Source organism: Pelobates fuscus, chromosome 2 (genome assembly GCF_036172605.1).
Source record: "Pelobates fuscus isolate aPelFus1 chromosome 2, aPelFus1.pri, whole genome shotgun sequence".
NCBI lineage: Eukaryota > Metazoa > Chordata > Amphibia > Anura > Pelobatidae > Pelobates > Pelobates fuscus.
The window spans coordinates 39,197,214-39,220,305 of record NC_086318.1 but is presented as its reverse complement, the minus strand read 5'-3'; the positions used below and the strand labels follow the sequence as shown (position 1 = coordinate 39,220,305).

At 42.1% G+C, this 23,092-nt stretch overlaps 1 protein-coding gene across 1 annotated transcript in view; it reads left to right on the top strand.

Annotated features, from left to right (window-relative positions):
• Positions 1-23,092, top strand: part of PKHD1 (PKHD1 ciliary IPT domain containing fibrocystin/polyductin) — a 557,030-nt gene that overhangs the window by 373,266 nt on the left and 160,672 nt on the right. Inside the window, exons 52-53 of the mRNA XM_063441645.1 lie at positions 15,985-16,098; positions 18,088-18,175. Coding sequence (XP_063297715.1) covers positions 15,985-16,098; positions 18,088-18,175 — 202 coding nt within the window. The remainder of the gene's footprint in view (positions 1-15,984; positions 16,099-18,087; positions 18,176-23,092) is intronic.

Here is a 23,092-nt window from a genome sequence, read left to right as displayed (position 1 = left end):
TGTTGGGGACTTGAATATTCCTCCAGTCCGGTCTAGTAGCGAGTGGTCGTCTCACCGAGGTATGTGAGCCGGTGAGTTTGGCGCGGAACGCGTTTCAATAATCCAGCGTCTATCAGCTGGTGCGGTCGCATTAAATAGCAGACCGCGGCAATGGGGGTGTGGCTAAGCTCCGTCAAACCCGGAAGCATGAGGAGACATCGGGAGGCTTAAGGCCTGACACCTGAGCGCTGGGTGTGGGCCCTAAATAAAGATAGGTGGGGGGACCTACTCTCCTCCCTCCAGCCCCCACCCCTGAGCAGTGAGTGGGGGCCGTAGATAAATAATGGTGGGGGGACCTACCGTCCTCCCCCTGGCCCCCACCCCTGAGCGGTGCGTGGGGGCACTAAAAAAACAATAATGGGGGTACCTACTGTCATCCCCCCTGGCCCCCACCCCTGAGCGGTGGGTGGGGGCCCTAAATAAAGATAGGGGAGACGACGACCTACTGTCCTCCCCCCGGCCACCACCCCTGAGCAGTGGGTGGGGGCCCTAGATAAGAATGGTGGGGGGAACCTACCGTCCTCCCCCCGGCCCCCACCCCTCAGCGGTGGGAGGGGGCCCTAAAAAAACAATAAGGGGTACCTAATTTCCTCCCCACCTGCCCGCCACCCCTGAGCGGTGGGTGAGGGCCCTAAATAAAGAGAGGGGGGACCTACTGTCCTCCCCCCCCCGTGCCCCCACCCCTGAGCGGTGGGTGGGGGCCCTAAATAAAGAGAGGGGGGGACCTACTGTCCTCCCCCCAGCCCCCACCCCTAAGCAGTAGGTGGGGGCCCTAGATAAGAATGGTGGGGGTGGGACCTACCGTCCTCCCCCTGGCCCCCATCCCTGAGCAGTGGGTGGGGGCCCTAGATAAGAATGGTGGGGGGACCTACCCTCCTCCCCCCGGCCCCCACCCCTGAGCGGTGTGTGGGGGCCCTAAAAAAACAATAAGGGGGGACCTACTGTCCTCCCCCCCCCCGTGCCCCCACCCCTGAGCGGTGGGTGGGGGCCCTAAATAAAGAGAGGGGGGGACCTACTGTCCTCCCCCCAGCCCCCACCCCTAAGCAGTAGGTGGGGGCCCTAGATAAGAATGGTGGGGGTGGGACCTACCGTCCTCCCCCCAGCCCCCACCCCTGAGCGTTGAGTGGGGGCCCTAAAAAAACAATAAGGGGGGGACCTACTGCCCCCCCCAGCCACCACCCCTGAGCGGCGGGTGGGCCCTAAATGAAAATCCCCCCCCCCAATCAAGGTGACTAGGGGTCCCAAGCCCCTAGTCACCCCCCCCCACCCAAATCAAACTATCCCCTACCTACCCCCTCACCCTAAAAATAGTGAGGGGGGAATAAAATAACTAACCTGTAAAAAAAAAAAATTAAACTTACCATTTGACGTCTTCTTTTTTCTATAATCTTCATTTTTCAGCCCCAAAAAAGGGCAAATAAAAAGCCATCATACTCGTCGAGCTTAAAATAAAATAAAAAACCCGAGCGCAAAAAAAACCTGACGAAAAAGAAAAAACCCGAGCGCAAAAAAATAATCCATCCTCACCCATGGAGGGCTCTGCGCAGACTGAGCTACGCAGGGCGGGGACGGCTTATAAAGCCTTGTCCCGCCCTGCAATTAGGCTAAGAACACTCTGATTGGTGGGTTTAAGCCAATCAGAGTGCCAATTGTCATTTTACACAGCGTGGGAAAGTTCTTTGGAATTTTCCCACGCTGTGTAAAATGACACAGAGCACTGTGATTGGATGGCTTGAAAATAATCCAATCACAGTGCTCTGTGTCATTTTACACAGTGTGGAAAAATTCCAAAGAACTTTCCCACGCTGTGTAAAATGACACAGAGCACTCTGATTGGCTTAAACCCACCAATCAGAGTGTTCTTAGCCTAATTGCAGGGCGGGGCAAGGCTTTATACGCCTTCCCCCGCCCTGCATAGCTCAGTCTGCACGGAGCACTTCATGGGTGAAGATGGATTATTTTATTTTTTTGCGCTTGGGTTTTTTATTTTATTTTAAGTTCGTCGGGTATGATGGCTTTTTATTGGGCCTTTTTGGGGGCTGAAAAATGAAGATTTTAGAAAATCAAATGGTAAGTTTAATTTTTTTTACAGGTTAGTTATTTTATTCTCCCCTCACTATTTTTAGGGTGAAGGGGGTAGGTAGGGTATAGTTTGATTTGGGTGGGGGGGGTGACTAGGGGCTTGGGACCCCTACTCACCTTGATTGGGGGGATTTTCATTTAGGTCCCCCTTAATGAAAATCCCCCCCAATAAGAGGGTGGGGACCAGGGGTGGACAGTAGGTCCCCCCCTTATTGTTTTTTTAGGGCCCCCACCCACCGCTCAGGGGTAGGAGCTGGGGGGAGGACGGTAGGTCCCCCCCGCACCATTCTTATCTAGGGCCTCCACCCACCGCTCAGGGGTGGGGGCAGGTGTGGAGGACATGCATCAACTATGTAATTTTCCATGGGAGTTTTGCCATGGATCCCCCTCCGGCATGCCACAGTCCAGGTGTTAGTCCCCTTTTTAATTACTATTGTGTAGTGATGTCGCGAACATAGAATTTTCGGTTCGCGAACGGCGGACGCGAACGTCCGCAAATGTTCGCGAACCGGCGAACCGCCATAGCCTTCAATAGGCAGGCGAATTTTAAAACCCACAATAGTGGTTGAAGGGGGGGGAGGAGACCTACTCTCCTTCCCCCCCCCCGGCCCCCTGGGCGGTGGGTGGGGGCCCTAAAATTAACAATAAGGGGGGGACCTATTGTCCCCCCCCGGCCCCCACCCCTGGGCGGTGGGTGGGGGCCCTAAAATTAACAATAAGGGGGGGACCTATTGTCCCCCCCGGCCCCCACCCCTGAGCGGTGGGTGGGGGCCCTAAAATTAACAATAAGGGGGGACCTACTGTCCTCCCCCTCTCCAGCCCCCACCCCTGTGCGGCGGGTGGGGGCCCTAAAAATAACAATAAGGGGGGGACCTATTGTCCCCCCCGGCCCCCACCCCTGGGCGGTGGGTGGGGGCCCTAAAATTAACAATAAGGGGGGGGACCTATTGTCCCCCCCGGCCCCCACCCCTGAGCGGTGGGTGGGGACACTAAAATTAACAATAAGGGGGGGACCTATTGTCCCCCCCAGCCCCCACCCCTGAGCGGTGGGTGGGGGCCCTAAAATTAACAATAAGGGGGGGACCTATTGTCCCCCCCGGCCCCCACCCCTGAGCGACGGGTGGGGGCCCTAAAATTAACAATAGGGGGGACCTATTGTCCCCCCCCAGCCCCCACCCCTGAGCGGTGGGTGGGGGCCCTAAATACAAAGGGGGGGGGTGCCCCTGTTAACCCTTCCCCCCCCCAAAAAAAAGATCTGCCTACCTACCCCCCTCACCCTAAAAATAATGAGGGATGGATTTCAAGCCATCCAATAACAGTGCTCTGTGTCATTTTACACGCGTGGGAAAGTTCTTTGGAATTTTCCCACGCTGTGTAAAATGACAAAGAGCACTCTGATTGGCTTAAACCAGCCAATCAGAGTGTTCTTAGCCTAATTGCAGGGCGTGGCAAGGCTTTATAAGCCTTCCCCCGCCCTGCAGAGCTCAGTCTGCGCGGAGCCCTCCATGGGTGAAGATGGATTATTTTTTTGTGCGGTCGTTTTTGTTTTTTTTGTTTTTTTTAATTGCGTCGGTTATTATGGGGTTTTTTTTGGCCTTTTTTGGGGCTGAAAAAAGAAGATTGTAGAAGAAAGAAAACATCAAATGGTAAGTTGTTTTTATCTATTTTTTTTTACAGGGTTTTAGTTAAAGGTCCCCCCCCTCATTATTTTTAGGGTGAGGGGGGTAGGTAGGTAGATCTTTTTTTTTGGGGGGGGAAGGGTTAACAAGGGCACCCCCCCTTTGTATTTAGGGCCCCCACCCACCGCTCAGGGGTGGGGGCTGGGGGGACAATAGGTCCCCCCCTTATTGTTAAGTTTAGGGCCCCCACCCACCGCTCAGGGGTGGGGGCCGGGGGGGACAATAGGTCCCCCCCTTATTGTTAATTTTAGGGCCCCCACCCACCGCTCAGGGGTGGGGGCCGGGGGGGACAATAGGTCCCCCCCTTATTGTTAATTTTAGGGCCCCCACCCACCGCTCAGGGGTGGGGGCCGGGGGGGACAATAGGTCCCCCCCTTATTGTTAATTTTAGGGCCCCCACCCACCGCTCAGGGGTGGGGGCTGGGGGGGACAATAGGTCCCCCCTAATTGTTATTTTTAGGGCCCCCACCCGCCGCTCAGGGGTGGGGGCGGGGGGGGACAATAGGCCCCCCCCTAATTGTTATTTGTAGGGCCCCCACCCGCCGCTCAGGGGTGGGGGCCGGGGGGGGGACAATAGGTCCCCCCTAATTGTTATTTGTAGGGCCCCCACCCGCCGCTCAGGGGTGGGGGCCGGGGGGGGACAATAGGTCCCCCCCTTATTGTTAATTTTAGGGCCCCCACCCGCCGCTCAGGGGTGGGGGCCGGGGGGGGACAATAGGTCCCCCCCTAATTATTTGTAGGGCCCCCACCCGCCGCTCAGGGGTGGGGGCCGGGGGGGACAATAGGTCCCCCCTAATTGTTATTTTTAGGGCCCCCACCCGCCGCTCAGGGGTGGGGGCCGGGGGGGACAATAGGTCCCCCCTAATTGTTATTTTTAGGGCCCCCACCCGCCGCTCAGGGGTGGGGGCCAGGGGGGGACAATAGGTCCCCCCTAATTGTTATTTGTAGGGCCCCCACACGCCGCTCAGGGGTGGGGGCCGGGGGGGACAATAGGTCCCCCCTTATTGTTCATTTTAGGGCCCCCACCCGCCGCTCAGGGGTGGGGGCCGGGGGGACAATAGGTCCCCCTCTTATTGTGATTTTTAGGTCCCCCACCCCGTTTTATTTTTTTTAACAGTGAGCAGCCACAGGCTGCTCACTGTTTAATAGACATGCCCCTACTCGCGGTATTGCGAGTAGGGGCACAATTTACTAATACTAAGTAATTTTTACTTAGTATTAGTAAATTAATAGGGGGCGGAGCGAACATCGCATATGTTCGCCCGCCGTGGCGAACGCGAACACGCTAAGTATTGTGGCCAGAAAGAGTCCCTGTGGGTTTTAAAATTCGCCTGCCTATTGAAGTCTATGGCGGTTCGCCCGTTCGCGAACATTTGCGGAAGTTCGCGTTCACCGTTCGCGAACCGAAAATTTTATGTTCGCGACATCACTGGTTATGACTGGCGCTTGGACGTTTAGGAAAAAACTAAATTTTACTCACCGTAAATTTATTTTTCCTTAGTCCAAGCGGCAGTCATACTTTCCCTCCCTTTATACTATAAAAATGAATGAATAAAAGTGTAAACCTATTTCCTTCTCTCAGCTTGTTATACACTGGGGAGCTCAGGGTGGAGTTGCCCATTATAAGGCTAGGAGGGGAGGAGCCTGGGGGTGGGGACTGCATTTTGTTGTTTTAACCTTTTCAATGCTACCTGTCATGTTAGAAATGGGCAACTACATCTCACTTGTTATAACTGCCGCTTGGACTAAGGAAAACTAAATTTACGGTAAGTAAAATTTAGGTTTTACGGCACCATTTAGATAACTAGTTCTGCAGAAGAAAGGGTTAACAACATAGAGTAGAGCATTGTATCCCAATAATTAAAATGTAAAAGTTTAGTTTATACAACACATATATGATTTCAAAATTATGATGTATTAAATCAGCATGATTGTACTATGTTTTTACATTTTTAACTCTTTGCCCCCTAACTTTTTGTGATGCTGTTGGTCAAATATTCTGTAGATTCCAGGGTGGATACAAAAAAAAAATATATTTAATTTCTTTTAAATACGTCCAAAATAAAAATAAAGATGTTATGGATATCAGATTTTATTTTTATTAAAATCAGATTTATTTTACTGAAATGCTTTTGAAAGAAAAGTCTATTGCAAAATAGTTTTCTATTTGAGATATATTATAGCTGAAAGGTTAAGCATGAAACATGGAGTAGTTATGTAACATGAGGCTTTATATTTATGCAATATTTACAATTTTAGTAAATTTTATTAATCCAAGTTAATTGAACTTGCGTATGCAAAGATAACATTTGTTTTTTCACAGTAAAGATATCCTAAAATACAAATACAAAGTTCATAAAATAATGTTAAACCTATTGTTATTCTGCAAATCTATGTACTAACAATGAACACCTTTAAAATGATACTCCAGACCTCTAAAGCAGTTTAACTAGCTGAAGTGCCTTATGTCTGAAGAGTGTCTTCTTTTTTTTAATTTTACATTTTTTCATTTTACAAAAGTACAAATTTCAATAGAAATTGGCATTTTCATAAATTAGCCTTGTTACACACCCCTGGTTTCCAATCAGACAACCAGTCCAGTTACTTCCTTACAAAGTAGGCAATTGCTCACAGCACTTGCCTTTCAAAAACTTAAAGGGATACTATAGGCATCCAGACCACTTCAGCTCATTAAAGTGATCTGGGTGCATTTTCCCAGGTCCCTGAACCCTGGAAAGGTAATTATTGCAGTTTTTATGAAACTGCAATAATTACATTTATGGGTTAACTCTACCTGTAGTGGCTGTCTACCACTAAATGTGAGTGGGGGTAACTGTATAACATTCCAGGTACTGGCTGACCTATGTTATGCAAGGTCGCAATATAATTAAGCTAATATTGGTGGATCTGGAACCTAACTAGGTAACCTATGAACCTATGGCAGGGTGTTGGTCTCTTTGTGGCAATTAAAGAGATTAATGAAATGTTAACCATGACAGGTAATACCCTAACTGCTTTAGGGATGTGGGTCACTAACTATGGTTTGGCCTGAGGGGCAAAATACCTCAGGAGTTGGCTTCATGGGACAGCTATGTAATGGCTCAAGAAGCTCAAAAACTACCTATGACCACCTATTGTCTCCTAAGAGTCAGACCAAGCTAAAGCTAGCACTCTGTAGAGGAATTAGTTGGTGTAAGGAGGTAGTTTCGTACTTGTGTGATGACTAGAACTTAAATGCATTACAATAAATCAAAAAAGACTAAAATAGACATACACCTGGCAGAATTAATAAAAACTAGAATTCCAAAATCTAATAGTAAGAAGTACCGTATTTATCGGCGTATAACACGCACTTTTTTCCCCTGAAAATAGGGGGGAAATCGTGGGTGCGTGTTATACGCCGATATCCCATAATTACTTACCTGTCCTGAAGCGTGGGCCGGCTTCACAGCGCGCACCGCGGTACAGGAACTTTAATTTAAGGTTCCGGTTTCCGGCGGGACTGAACGGAAGTGTGCACAATAGTGTGCACACTTCCTTTCAGTCCCGCCGGAAACCGGAACCTTAAATTAAAGTTCCTGTACCGCGGTGCGCGCTGTGAAGCCGGCCCACGCTTCAGGACAGGTAAGTAATTATGGGAGGGGAGGAAAGTACACTATGGGAGGGGAGGGGGAGGAAAGTACACTATGGGAGGGGAGGGGGAGGAAAGTACACTATGGGAGGGGAGGGGGATGAAAGTACACTATGGGAGGGGAGGGGGGGAGAATACTATGGGAGGGGAGGGGGGGAGAATACTATGGGAGGGGAGGGGGGAGAATACTATGGGAGGGGAGGGGGGGAGAAAACTATGGGAGGGGAGGGGGGGAGAATACTATGGGAGGGGAGGGGGGGAGAATACTATGGGAGGGGAGGGGGGGAGAATACTATGGGAGGGGAGGGGGGGAGAATACTATGGGAGGGGAGGGGGGAGAATACTATGGGAGGGGGGGGGGAGAATACTATGGGAGGGGAGGGGGGGAGAATACTATGGGAGGGGAGGGGAGGGGGGAGAATACTATGGGAGGGGAGGGGGGAGAATACTATGGGAGGGGAGGGGGGAGAATACTATGGGAGGGGAGGGGGGAGAATACTATGGGAGGGGAGGGGGGAGAATACTATGGGAGGGGAGGGGGGGAGAATACTATGGGAGGGGAGGGGGGAGAATACTATGGGAGGGGAGGGGGGGAGAATACTATGGGAGGGGAGGGGGGGAGAATACTATGGGAGGGGAGGGGGGAGAATACTATGGGAGGGGAGGGGGGAGAATACTATGGGAGGGGAGGGGGGGAGAATACTATGGGAGGGGGGGAGAATACTATGGGAGGAGGGGGGGAATACTGTGGGAGGAGGGGGGAATACTATGGGAGGGGGGAGAATACTATGGGAGGGGGGAGAATACTATGAAAAGGGGGGGGACACTATGGGATGAGGGGGGAATACTATGGGATGAGGGGGGGAATACTATGGCATGAGGGGGGAAATTTCCTGGAATTTCTTTCTAAAAATGAGGTGCGTGTTATACGCCTGTGCGTGTTATACGCCGATAAATACGGTAAGTTAAAAGATGGGAGTGTCAAAAATAATATATGGAAGTTCAATTATCCAAACTTAAACCAGAAGTAACCCAGATAACTTAGTGTAGATATTACAGATCCAAGACACGAACATAGTGAAAATGAAAAATGCAGCAGAGTGATTGTCGGAAAGGTGGAGAAAGAAAGAACAAAGATCCCCTAACACAACAGCCCTACAATGATATTTAACGGTAAAATAATGACCCAGTTGATGATATATGCTAAAACAGTCCCAGATAGTCAAAGGCTGGTATGAAGCACACGAGGTGAGACATGACGTAGTAATATATAGACATAAGTCTATAGGCGATGATACCTAACCACAAGATTTTTGAGTAGTGGATAACCAGCTGCAAGTCTTTTGACAGAAAGGTAGATCATAAAACTGAACATATCACATTATAGAAAAGAAAATATAACAAGCCCCCAAACAATATCTAGAATATTGAACGAAGCAGTGGCTGAAAACCCTAGCTATCCGTAAGCAAGAAGCCTGTTACATAAATGATCAAATGTTTTACATCGAACCATGTAACTATGCCAGTTGAGTGGGAAGAACATTATGGTGCACCCTTACTCCTGACTAGCAGTAATTATATGACTAACTGAAGCAAGTTGATATGTGAACACTATTTGAGAGAAATAGGCCTTTCGTGTACATAGAAAAAGTCTTAGATCTTTGAGTTCAGCTTCATGAAAAATGGGGGCAAAAACAAAAGTGTTGCGTTTATAATTTTGTTCACTATATATATATATATATATATATATATATATATATATATATATATAATAAAAGGAAGACAATAATGAATGCAAAATGATGATTAGAAGGGCTGAAGTAGAAAACGAGAAAGTGATAACCAAAGAAAGCTAAGAGAGCAAAACAATCCCCCTCCAAAAAAAAAAAAAATATGTAAGTACATAGTCTACAAAAACGTGTAGGTACATTGAAATCAGAATAATTTATATCAATATTGTTAAAATAGCGACGGAAATATAGAAAGCACAATGTGTTTGGACCATAATGCCTTCCTCAGGTGTAATCACATTGATGGAAAGGGTAACAACTTAACCCTTTAAGACCGGAGGGCGCACTATTACGCCCTATTTTAAGCGGCTCTAAACGCCGCCGGGCGTAATAGTACGCCCTCCGGTCTTTTTCTACTTACCCGTGGGATCGCCGGCGATCATGGTTGGGTGGACTCCCAGGGAGCCCCCCGCGGCACATCCATCCTCCTGGGGGGCTTCCCGGCCATGTGAGAGTGAGGTCCTTGCGAGGACCTCACAATCACATGGCCGAGTTAGCTGGCTCAGGCATTGCCAGCAGGGGGACTAACTGTAATGACAGTTAGTCCCCCTGCTTGCTGAAATCAAATATAGTAAAGTTAAAACAGTGTAAAAAAAAAAAAAAAATATATATATATATATATATATATATACTTAGATCATATGATCTAATATGATCTAAGTATATATATATACACATATACACACATACACTGTCTTGGTGTATTTTACTATTAATATATATATAATTATATATATATATATATATTAATATCAAATTACACGTAGACTGAAACTGATTAAATATATATAATTATTGTTATATATATTTATATATAATATAAAAAATATGTAAATACGTAAAAAATAAAATTAAAAAAATAATTAAAAATAAATAATAAAAAAATATAGATGTTTGTTATTTCGTTCTAACTGTATTGTGATATTAATATATATATATATATATATATATATATATATATATATATATTTTTTTTTATATCAAAATACATGTAGAACGAAATAATATATATATATATATATATTAATATATATATATATATATATACACATACGTATATTTATACATATATTAATTCTACACATATATTTATGTAATATTTTTACATAATTAGGTATCTTAATTAATTACAATTAGCGGGACATGTCTGACAACCCATGCCGAAAGTAAAGGGAATTTAATTTGCTAGCACTATATTTAACCCTATAACTTTCCAAGACGTCATAAAACCTGTAACAAAGCAGTAAAATGTATTACAACGATGAAATCGCTAGTAAAAGTGAAGTTTTTTGCATTTTTCACGCACAAACAGCACTTACATGAACGATATTATTGCTGCAATACTTTTTACTGTTTTGAAACACAAATATTTGTGTTTAGCGAAGTCTCCCGAGTACAACAGTACCCCTCATGTACAGGTTTTATGGTGTTTTAAAAAGTTACAGCGTCAAATATAAGGCTTGTGTTTCATTTTTTTCACATTAAAATTTGCCAGATTGGTTACGTTGCCTTTGAGACCCTATGGTAGCCCAAAAATGAAAATTACCCCTATGATGACATACCATTTGCAATAGTAGACAACCCAAGGTATTGCAAACGGGGTATGTCCAGTCTTTTTTTAGTAGCCACTTAGTCACAAACACTGGCCAAAATTGGCGTTTTTTGCATTTTTCACACACAAACAAATACTAATGCTAACTTTGGCCAGTGTTTGTGACCAAATGGCTACTAAAAAAGACTGGACATACCCCATTTGCAATAACTTGGGTTGTCTACTATTGCAAATGGTATGCCATTATGGGTGTAAAGTTTATTCCTGGGCTACTATACAGTCCCAAAGGCAACGTAACCAATCTGGCAAATTTCAATTTCAAATGTAATGTGCTATATTTGACCCTGTAACTTCCCAAAACACCATAAAACCTGTACATAGGGGGTACTGTTTTACATGTGAGACTTTGCTGAATACAAATATGTGTATTTTATTGCAGTAAAAGCAAACAATATTATGACATTGACAGTTAAAATGTCATGTAGAACTAAAAAAATAACAACATTTCTTATTTTCCCCCATTTTTTTCATATTACAATATATGTTTCATAGCTAAATATTTGATATTAAATGAAAGCCCTGTTTCCCCTGAATAAAATTATATATAATAAGGGTGGGTGCATTTAATATGAACAAGGTGAATTACTGTTGGACAGACGTATAGCGCAAATGCCAGGTTTTGTTTACGTTTTGTTTTGTTCACAATTTGGCTCAGTCCTTAAGGGGTTAAACAAGATCAATAATTGTGGCAAGTGTTCCTTCAAAATCTCGTAAATAACACAAATGAAATACACATACTGGACCTCTTTGCCCATCTTCATCATCCTACGCCATTTACAGTTTAGAAAATAACCACAAATAGTTGTGCGTAGTAAGTTGCAGAGAGAACTTAGATAGATAAAAGTGTTAAAACACAGAAAAAATATCCAGCTCAATTTGTAAAACTTATAAATATAAATATTTTAAGCGTTAATTTTCAGTCTGTTGTAAAGCTCCCCAACTTAATATTCTAATAAATAAACCCTTCTTTGTAGAAACCTACTGAATGTATCTCAATATTTAAATACTGGAAGTGCTTAATTTGAGATCTATGTACTAAACCTATGTTATGTAATTATTTTTCATATTCAGAGCTGTCACAAACAGTTTTCACCTCGTATACATGTCTGCAACAGCTCGTAGATTCCCTGTTCATATATTTAACTTTACAACAGTAAAAAAATACCACATTTTATTTATTTCCTTAACATGATTTCCAATGCATTAAAATTTGTTGAGTGTTTTTTTTTTCCCTCTGTTAAAATCCACTTTTTTTCAATATATTTTTCCCCATCTGTTGTATAATTGATTTAATCCCTAACCAAAGGAATTCTGGAGTCTTACTCTGGACTTTAAATATATTCCCCCAGGGTAAGCTTTGTCCTACATATCTCTCTGCAGCAATATCTGTTTGGAACGTAAGCATGTTAATAAGTCTATGTAAACTAACATCATTGAGATTAAGGAAGTCATAATAATTTTACTGTCAAGAACGGCAAAACTAACACTAAGTTATTAGTTGAGTGAATTACAAAACATACCAGATACATGGTCTGCTCTCCATCTTCTCACGTAATATGTGAACCCATAATTAGTCATTTTTATTCGCAATGTAATTTACACTATTCTTTAGTTTTGTTTGGAACGGGAGACAAAAGGCTACTGTGTTAATGTAAATTTGGTGTTTTGTGAACATTGAAAGAACAATCTCCATTAATGTATCTAAGGATACACATTTTTCTTTTCTCTCATTGTGTTACCGTAGACTTTGCTTACATTGTCATGCAATTTTTCAATGGAAATATAAGCTTTGGAATATATCAGTTGTGGACAGGTTTACTTATATTTTTTATAAGTTTTGTTCATAGAAGTGGAAATCATAAGCTATGCATGATTATATATCTTAATTTATCTCAGGAAAGCACAAAATGTAATTAATTTAATGTTATGATGTAATCAAATTGTATACTACTGTAATTGAATGTAGTACGAATCCTATGATGTGTGATTTTCTGAATCTATTTCTATATGTTTTTATACATGTTTATATATGTAATATATATATATTACAAATATATGTAAATTAATAGACAGTGTGTTGAGAGTCAATTCCCAAATCCAGTGTTTTATGTAACTGTGTACACAGAAAGACCCTTATTTTCCCCAAACCATTATTAAATTCATTCTTAACCAATATAAAGAAAACTTGTGTTGTGGATAAAATTTTGAGGTGAGCAGTATGTATGAGGAAACCACCCTAAGTAGAAATCACCAAAAATAAAAAAACATACCAATAATTTATTTTTTATGAAATCACATCAGACATTTTTTAATTAGCTTAGAAAATACAAAATAAAAATATACATGTAAAACCATAATTAAAAATATTCAGTGCAATGTAATGCAACACACTTACAAACAAAGAGCCTTGAGAGTTAAACATCACATAAAGAGTACACAATAGTCATGTGGACCCACACTGGATAGAAGTGTCCAGGTTCCTTCCCAAAGCCAGCTGCAGTTTCGGATCCCTGGTGCCAAGGAGAGGGTGTTTTCAATTACACGGTCCCTCGTCTAGGAGCCAGAGTATGGGCAGAAGTGCAATGCTCCTAGGATTAAAGATTGTAAAATTTGAACACACAGCCACTATATATTTTGATGGGATTTCATTAATTGTATTGGTCCTTTACTTTTTAGTGATTTCCACTTTGGGTGGTTTCTGATACATAATACTCACTGTGATGGACCACCTGGCACACTGGCTGGGTACCTCCGGGACACAGGAGTGCTTCAGCCTCTATCTGCCACAGCCTGGGAACATGGTCCTGGGTACAGGTTCAAGTGATTAAGCTCTCCTGCAAAGAGTACAGCTGAGTGAAGGGTGAAAAGGAACTGGTTTATTATGGCCAAGCTGCCTGCTTATATGCACATCCCCCAGCAAGGGGTCTCCAAATAATACAATGCAATCCCCTCCCAGAGATCTCTGTGCCCGGGAGATGATTGAGTTAAGCACCAGTAAGCCAATAATCTCCCAGGAACAGAGGGCCAAACACAAAACATAAAAAACATAAAAATACTCCAAAACATGATAAAATATACATTAACCCCACATATCATACATCCCCCAATAGCCCTGATCTGAGCACCCGAATTGTCCAAATAGCGCTCAGATCCATGCCGTGAAGGTGAAATGCCACCATGTTAAAGTTCTGACTGGCTTTTGCTGGTCAACATTTGGGAGCTCCTGTGTTCAAAATACAGGGTGCTCTGCCTGGCTCTCAGGTAGCATTTGTTCCCTTTAGTCTCAGGCACCTCCCCTTCAAAAAGCTCTCTCCTTGCGGGTCGCAAAGTGGTTCAAAACCCCAGACCATGTTGTCCGGGAATTACAAGGGGAACTACGAAGTCCTCATGCCAAAATGTACCGCTGAGGACCCTTTTGTGAGTTTTGTTCAAGCGAACGGCCACCAGTGAGCCAGAGTTCAGTTCCATTCAAATGAAGTTAAAGTGCCGAACCAGGGACACTAAGGGAATGCTGCTATTAGTGGCTGCGTAGGGTAACTCCTGAATAGGGTCTCCGACCTGGACCATAGTCGGTGGGCAGGAGGCCAGCTGTTAACCGGTGTGATGGTGGATTTTAGGTTTTCACTATTAGATGTGTATATTTTAAAATTAATTATTCCATGCACAAGCTTTCTTATCATAGAACATACAAAATAGTAAGAGTACGGCAACTAATGACTAGTGATTTGTATGTTTCAAGACTGGGAAGGTCTTTATAAAGAACAATTACTAATTTAAGTTGTAAATTGTAAAAGTGGAGCAATAAGTGGAGCAATTTTGGGACAATGTGCTACGTATAGAGCAATTTCCATGGAAATGAATGGAATATTTTTCTCCACTACTCCACTTGTATTACTTTGTCTCAGAAATGATCTGTATACATATGCCACATTTCTCTTTATTTGGTGAATTATAATGTGTAATATATCTCTGATTATGATGAGATACACCTTTCTAGTCTTCTCTATTTTGCTTTTGCTTACTGCATTCTCATTTGCTGGAATTAAGAAGTCCTGGCACTTTCATCATAGATTCCCTTGCTCTATTACGATTGATCAGAATCCATCTCATTGGAACAGTTCAAGTATATTTGCATATCACATTGTTATTTGCTAAAATGCAGCCGGACTTGAGGTTTCATCGTACATTCGTATAGAATGTGTGTGTATTGTTTTTAAAGAGAAACATATTCAGATTGAATCATTTAAATACGCTTTAATATTGCGAGTGGATCCATTATGACTCATTGATATTTATGCCCATATATTATGATCACATTCACTGGTACTCTTTTCTGAAAATATATGAAGATCACAAAATGCACTTGTGTGGATCATGTCAATTCCCTTATGCATAAATGGTGCACTTTAGAAGTCAATACCCTTTGTTCGGTTGGATACCGTTGATCCTGAATATTATTAGTACTGTCATTATTCTTATATGTTTTGTTATGTTTAAGGAAAACAATGAAACTTTTAATGCAATTTTTAAAATAAATCAATTAAACCAATCAAAGGTAATTGCAACTACTATAGGAATTGTGTCTTTGGCATATTCATGAAAAAGTTGCTTGAAGTATTTTCAAAGTCTTTAAGACAAGCTTATACTGAATTAATGAAAAGGTTTTTCTACTTTTTCATTTACAAAGTCACAAAAAACACAAACAAAGCAATAAACTGTATTGTTCATAGAATGGAACTTTATACCAGAAACATTTTATTTGAAAAGACAATCATTTAAAGACAAGAAGTATTTATAATTTAAGTAAACATTTAAAATTCCTTTCCAAGTGTCGATTGGAATTGTAAACTTTTTTTATTCAGTTAAAAAGTATACCACCATACATCTTATGAGTAGATTTAAAGAAGCATGCTGGTATGCGGTGAAATAAGCCATGTTAGCACTAGATGCGTATGGTTAAGATTACGTTTTATGATAGAAAATTTAATTGTCTGCCTTTCTATGACAATGGCTAACAAAAATTCATTTATTTCATTGTCGGTTATTTAGTAGACAGTAAACTGTGGTGAACCAAATAGCAAAATGTAAGTGTGTGTATGAATATAAATGTGTGTGTATTGTATTATTGCATTTGTACTCTTTGTGTCCCAGGCACAGCCCAACGCCCTCTTGCACGAGATCAGAAATTGCAGATCCTTCTCCGTTCATCTGAAGAAATTCACTGTGATCGCCTCGACGGACTTAATATATCCTCAGGAGTAATAGGTAACGTAACAAGCAGGAAGAATTAAGTTCTAATAGACAAACTGGTTGACAAAGCCAATATGGTAGAACTCTATAAATAAATAAATAAAAAAAGAATTAAAAATAAAAAAAAGAACTGATACCCCGATGGTTTGAGTACATTGTAATATATGTGAACGCACTTTTTGTATTATTATTTCTATGACAGGATGAAGCATATTAGAAAACCTGTGCTCATGTTTTATTTAATTTTTTTTTATTGTATCTAGTGGTTTTCTAACTGCGGTATTGTTATTAGCATAATTATTGCATTAAGAGGCAAATGGGAGATTGGCTGAAAATAGCCTTAAAGCATTTACTCTATTTTAGACTTCTACACTTTGCCCCGGTGCATGTTTCCAGCACAGCCAGTATGCAAATAGCAGCATATTATCAGTTATCTGTGTTTGCTTAAAGGGACCTGCATATGTTGGGTATCATCATATTATTCAAATATATTTAATTCCTTTAATGGATGACATATTTTTTTCCTTAATAAACCCTTTTCAACACCCAACTTATTGATTTAAAGTAACAATTGTCTCCTATGATTTAAATCTTTTTGAAGTTTTGCTTTATGAGTATATGATTTTCTTTGTAAATCACTCCATTCCATTGGTTGGATTTGTGGTGCATTTTTGTAAGAAACTTTTTTTTCTTATGACATACATTTTTTCTATATTACTAGAAGATATCAGCATTTCTCAGTTAAAGGAACACTATAGTGTTAGGAATACTAGATTAGTGTATTCGTAACACTATAGTGTCCCTCTGCCCCTGCAACCACCCCAGGTTCCTCATGGCCATTTAAATGGTTAAAAAAAACTTTAAACACTTACCTGATGTCCCTCGGTGCTAGGTCAGCCTCCTCCTCCTCCTCCAACATCAGTCATTGGGGGAACCTAATGCCCAGCCCACGCCGCACAAGCATTAGGCCTTCCCCATAGAAAAGCATTGATTCTTATGGGATCTAAAGCTGCAATGTTTTACATTGCAAGGCTAAGGGAACAGGGACGATGCAATGAGATGAAGTGATCTGGGTCCCTATAGTGTCCCTGGAACCTTGACATTCACCACTGTTGTTAGATAAGAAGTTATGTTATAATAAATATTATTATAGTATTGGAACTGTCCAAATGGCCTTTAAGATGTCACCTGAGAGAAGAGTTGCGGGACAGGTTCAGGTAAGTAAAACTAACCTTTGCCTGCCCTGCAAATTATTCAAAGTCTCCAGACGGTAAGAGTTCCTCTTTAAGTATTGCTTGGGTCTTGCCCATTTCTGCTACTAAGAAATCTAACTTATTTGGCTAATGTTAGGTATCATCAACATAAAATCATGCACCAAACTTAATGGAAAAGCGTGTACATACAATCTTGATAGACGTGAACACATGCATGTGTATCAGCCTACAAGACAATTAGTGATTTATAGAATAAATCCATGATGCAGCAAGTTGTTCCTATAATGAAAAGACAGGACAAACATTGCAAACGAATTGGAGAAATATAAACATTGTTTCATTTCTTCTGTTCTCTGTATGCATTCTCTGTACTGGCTGCTACGTGCAAAGGGTAGCGCTTATAACAATAACTATCAGGGAGACCAGATGGAAGCACCCAGTTGCAGGATACAGAGATGTGGATTGCTACATTTACTTTTATTTTTACACATTTCTTAAAATACAATCTTTAAAATCATGAGAACTGACAGTTTTACTTTAAGCCTGTACTTATTCACTGTTGTGGTTCTCTAATTCACACTATGTACAAGCTCATGCCATGTAGGAATTAACGGATGTAGGTGTCAGGGTTCTCTTTGTACATATGGTGGTGATTCTGAATTGTGATTGTTTTATATTATTCTACAGAAGCATACCATGTTGCTCTTTATTGTATGAGTTATGAGAGCATTCTTAATGATATAGACAACTATATTTCCTTAAACCCTTTTCATCTTCATATTTCCTTCAGGAGTTTTTGGAACACTGCAGATTTATAGTGCATATCCAAGCAAAACCTGGACACATCTTGAAACTGATGTTTCGTCTGGAAATCAAATGTAGGTTACCTTGGTAAAAATCTAATTTAACCCCTATGCTTAATGCCTTTAGAAACACGTGTCATGTATGTAAGTAAGTATCTATCTATCTATCTATCTATCTTATTCAATTTAGTAAACCTGGATTATGAACTTTGTTAATTCTGAATAAATAAATTCTGAATAAAAACAAAAAAAAAACTAGAATAATATATGGAAAATGATCACATAACTATACACCCAACATCGAGGGAAGGAAATAAATATTCAAAAGACAAAGGGAAATTATTTGACTCTTGTCTTTGTTAAACAGTTGGCGAGTGGTTTCGCAAAGCTCTGTACCGCAAACGAAAAAAAAACTCATGAAGCTCAAGGCAATTTATGTGTAGGGCTAATTCCCCGTGAGACTAAAGACCTCCCTTAGCTATGTCTGAACAGGTTGCACCCCATTCTAATGAACTGGCTTTGGGTTTTAGAAAGAGATCTAGATGTGAACACTAAATGGTGCCACCATTCCACACCTCTATGTTCTGTAACCACTATTTGAGTGTTTTCCCAACCAATTTGCCACAATTCATCTGATTGAATTCAAGATATTTTCATCCATCACTTTACCATACTGCACTTTAGGTACACTACCAGACTGCCGTGCTGCTAATTCTGGACTTCTTCCACTATTTTAACCATGCCCAGTCTGGATTTACCCTCTCTGATTCCCCATGTCTAGGTTCCTCAGAGCTCCCTGGCTCTATATGCATACATATATGTAATGTTCTGTCTATGTGATTGGATGGATGAATATAGTTTGGGGTCTGATTGGATAGTGAACATGACTAGGTTGGTGGTTTGATGGAAATATATGTCACATTCACACACAGCAACCTACCTCCACCCACCTGTTCAGAGTGAGTGTGTATAACTGGAAGGTGAGGTGGAACTTGTAGGAGAATATGACCGGTTCAGAGTATGTGGCTAGATGGATGGCCAAATACGAGTGTGTGACTGCATGAAAGTATGTAAATTGTGTGTGGATGTGTTAGGATGGTGGGTGTAAGTAGAGAGGTGAGGGAGTTATGTAACAGGGAGGTTAGGGTATGTTACAGTATCTCACAAAAGTGAGTATACCCATCACATTTTTGTAAATATTTTATTATATCTTTTCATGTGACAACACTGAAGAAATTACACTCTGCTACAATGTAAAGTAGTAAGTGTACAGCCTGTATAACAGTGAAAGTTTGCTGTCCCCTCAAAATAACTCAACACACAGCCATTAATGTCTAAACCATTGGCAACAAAAGTGAGTACACCCCTAAGTGGAAATGTCCAAATTGGGCTCTATTAGACATTTTCCCTCCCTGGAGTCATGTGATTCATTAGTGTTACAAGGTCTCAGGTGTGTTAGATTTGGTTTTATCGTTCTCTCACACTCTCTTATACTGGTCACTGGAAGTTCAACATGGCACCTCATGGAAATGAACACACTGCGGATCTGAAAAAGAGAATTGTTGCTCTACATAAAGATGGCCTAGGCTATAAGAATATTGAAAACTAAAACTGAGCTGCAGCACAGTGGGCAAGACCATACAGCGGTTTCGCAGGAGAGATTCCACTCAGAACAGGCCTCGCCATGGTTGACCAAAGAAGTGGAGTGCACATGCTCAGCGTCATATCCAGAGGTTGTCTGTGGGAAATAGACGTATCAGTGCTCCCAGCATTTCTGCAGAGGTTAAAGGGGTGGGGTGTGAGCCTGTCAGTGCTCAGACCATATGCCGCACACCGCATCAAATTGGTCTGCATGGCTGTTGTCCCAGAAGAAAACATCTTCTAAAGATGATGCACAAGAAAGCCCACAAACAGTTTGCTGAAGACAAGCAGACTAAGGACATGGATTACTGGAACCATGTCCTGTGGTCCTTTGAGACCAAGACAAACTTATTTGGTTCCGATTGTGTCAAGCGTGTGTGGCGGCAACCAGATGAGGAATATAAAGACAAGTGTGTGCAAAGATATCATGGCACTAGAAAAAGTGCAGAGACGAGATACAAAATTGATAAAAGGAATGGAGCATTTTAGTTATGAAGAAAGGTTAAAAAATGTAAATCTCTTCAGTTTGGAAAAACGGCGCCTGAGAGGGGATATGATAACATTATACAAATATATTCGGGGCCAGTACAAACCATTATCTGGAAATCTATTCATAAACAGGGCTATACATAGGACACAAGGTCACACATTTAGGCTTGAAGAAAGGAGATGTCATCTAAGGCAAATAAAAGGTTTTTTTACAGTAAGAGCAATAAGGATATGGAATTCTTTGCCTGAAGAGGTGGTTTTGTCAGAGTCTATACAGATGTTTAAACTGCAATTGGATAAATACTTGCAAAAACATAACATACAGGGATATAATTAGTGGGGTAATAGCTGCTTGATCCAAGGAGACATCTGACTGCTATTTTGGGGTCAAGAAGGAATTGTTTCCTAGTTTGTTGCAAAATTGGAAGCGCTTCAGACTGGGTTTTTTGCCTTCTTTTGGATCAACAGCAAAAGCGTATGTGAGGAAGGCTGAACTTGATGGACGCAAGTCTCTTTTCAGCTATGTAACTATGTAACTATGTGTCTTGCCTACAGTCAAGCATGGTGGTGGGAATGTCATGGTTGAGGGAACCATGAATGCTAACATGTACTGTGACATACTGAAGCAGAGCATGATCCCTTCCCTTCAGAGACTGGGCTGCAGGGCAGTATTCCAACATGATAACGACCCCAAACACACCTCCAAGATGACCACTGCCTTGCTAAAGAAGCTGAATGTAAAGGTGATGGACTGCCCAAGCATGCCTCCAGATCTAAACCCTATTGAGCTTCTGTGGGGCATCCTCAAAAAGAAGGTGGGGGAGTGCAAGGTCTCTAACATCCACCAGCTCCGTGATGTCATCATGGAGGAGTGGAAGAGGACTCCAGTGGCAAACTGTGAGGCTCTGGTGAACTCCATGCCCATAAGGGTTAAGGCCCTCTCCCCATATCCCTTTCCTTCCACCACTTACTCCTGTCTTCTAATTACCTTTCCCTTTACATTTTTCTCTCATTTCATATCCTCACTTGTTTCTCATTATACCCTTGCTCTCTCAACCATTCCTGTTCCTCTTCTAATACCCCCCAAGGTGTATACCTTAGCTTTATGAACTGTTTTCGGGTTGGTGTAACTGCAAACAGTCGGAAGTATAGGATGTCATGTGGGGTTATCATATAATCTCCTTGTGCTCTCCTTTAATTCATTCCGCTGTTTGCTAAGAGTAGAGAAGTGAGAAAAAAGTATTCCTCTTCTTGACCGAGCACATAATTTATTCTACCAATTATCTAGGCTGCAAGCACAACGACTAATATATAAAGTTAACAGTAGTGCCCCTCTCCTTCATGTCACCCCGAGGCTATGTCCTGTTTGGCCCTAGGAAATCTGTCTCCAACCATACCCAGGCACATTAGGCTGCCGTCAGTGTGCTGGCCTGGTGGAGCACTCGATAATTAGGTGGTGAAGTGCACCAACTAACCTACAGCTTCAGTCAGCTTTCCTTCAATACTATCACACATGAATGGTACAGTGATGAGACAATACTCCATATTGTGGAGCAAGGACCTATATCAGCTGCTTAAAGTGCAAGCATGTCAAGCTCAAAGTCTAGCACGGCCAAATAAACAAGGTTTAATTTTATGTGGGTCGCAAAAAAAACAAACTTTAATTTTCATAGAAACGTAGGTTTATTTTGAAAAGTACAGTATAAAAAAACAGCACCCCCCTCTACTAAACCACAGCACCCCTCTATTAAATCCCAGTCCCCCCTCTACTAAATCCTAGTCACCCCAAATGCTAAATCCCAGTCTCCCCCTCTACTAAATCCCAGCAACCCCCTATAGCCAACAAGCAGACTCCATTCACATTGGTGCTGCCAGTATGCGACTTCGGAGTCCGGCCTCTGGTATACGCCAAATGGCGCTGTTCACACCATGGTCCAAAGTGGATCCTCCCACTACTTCTTGAAACCCTGTGAAGGTGGAGCATGTTGTTGTCACATTGGAATGTGATGTGTCATTGCGTGCCTCTGTGCACCTCCAGGTTCTCCACTGTCCAGCCGCGGCCATCGCAACACTGACCGACACACACACACTCACTGACACACACACACACAGACAGACACACACAGACAGACACACACATACTCACTGACAGACACACACACACTGGCTGAAATACACACACTCACTGACACAGACAGACACACACACACACTCACTGACTGACAGACACACACAGACAGACACACACACTGACAGATAAATACACACTGACACACACACACATACTCACTGACACACACACTCACTGACAGACACACACACTCACTGACACAGACAGACACACACTCACAGACAGACACACACACACACACTCACTGACAGACACACTCACACTGACAGACACACACACACAAACACACGTACACACACACACATTTACCCATTCTTTTTTTTTAATTGTTTATTTTAGATGTGCAGTGTTAAATACAAGCTTTGTCAAGATGTGCTGCATTTTTTTTTTTTAAAACAGAAAACCAGCTTTTCGCAGAAAGCTAAAACATAGTGAGGTAATAGAAAACATGCAAGTTGTCAGTGCATTAGACTAGAAGCTTATAAAAGTTAAGAATTTAGTCAACACATGAAAGCATTAATATGGCATAATTAAACAGTGCCCGGTTTATATTGTTATTTGTTATAGTGACCTCCAGAGGTACCGTTAGCCTAGATTGAGTCAATTGTACCAGTACCCGAGAGGGTGCATACCGATCCAGTAAAGTGAGTTAAATGTGGATGTTTATTTCACAGATAGGCATTAAGTGCGTGCTATGTCTTATCGAGAAACAAAAACACAAATAAAAACAC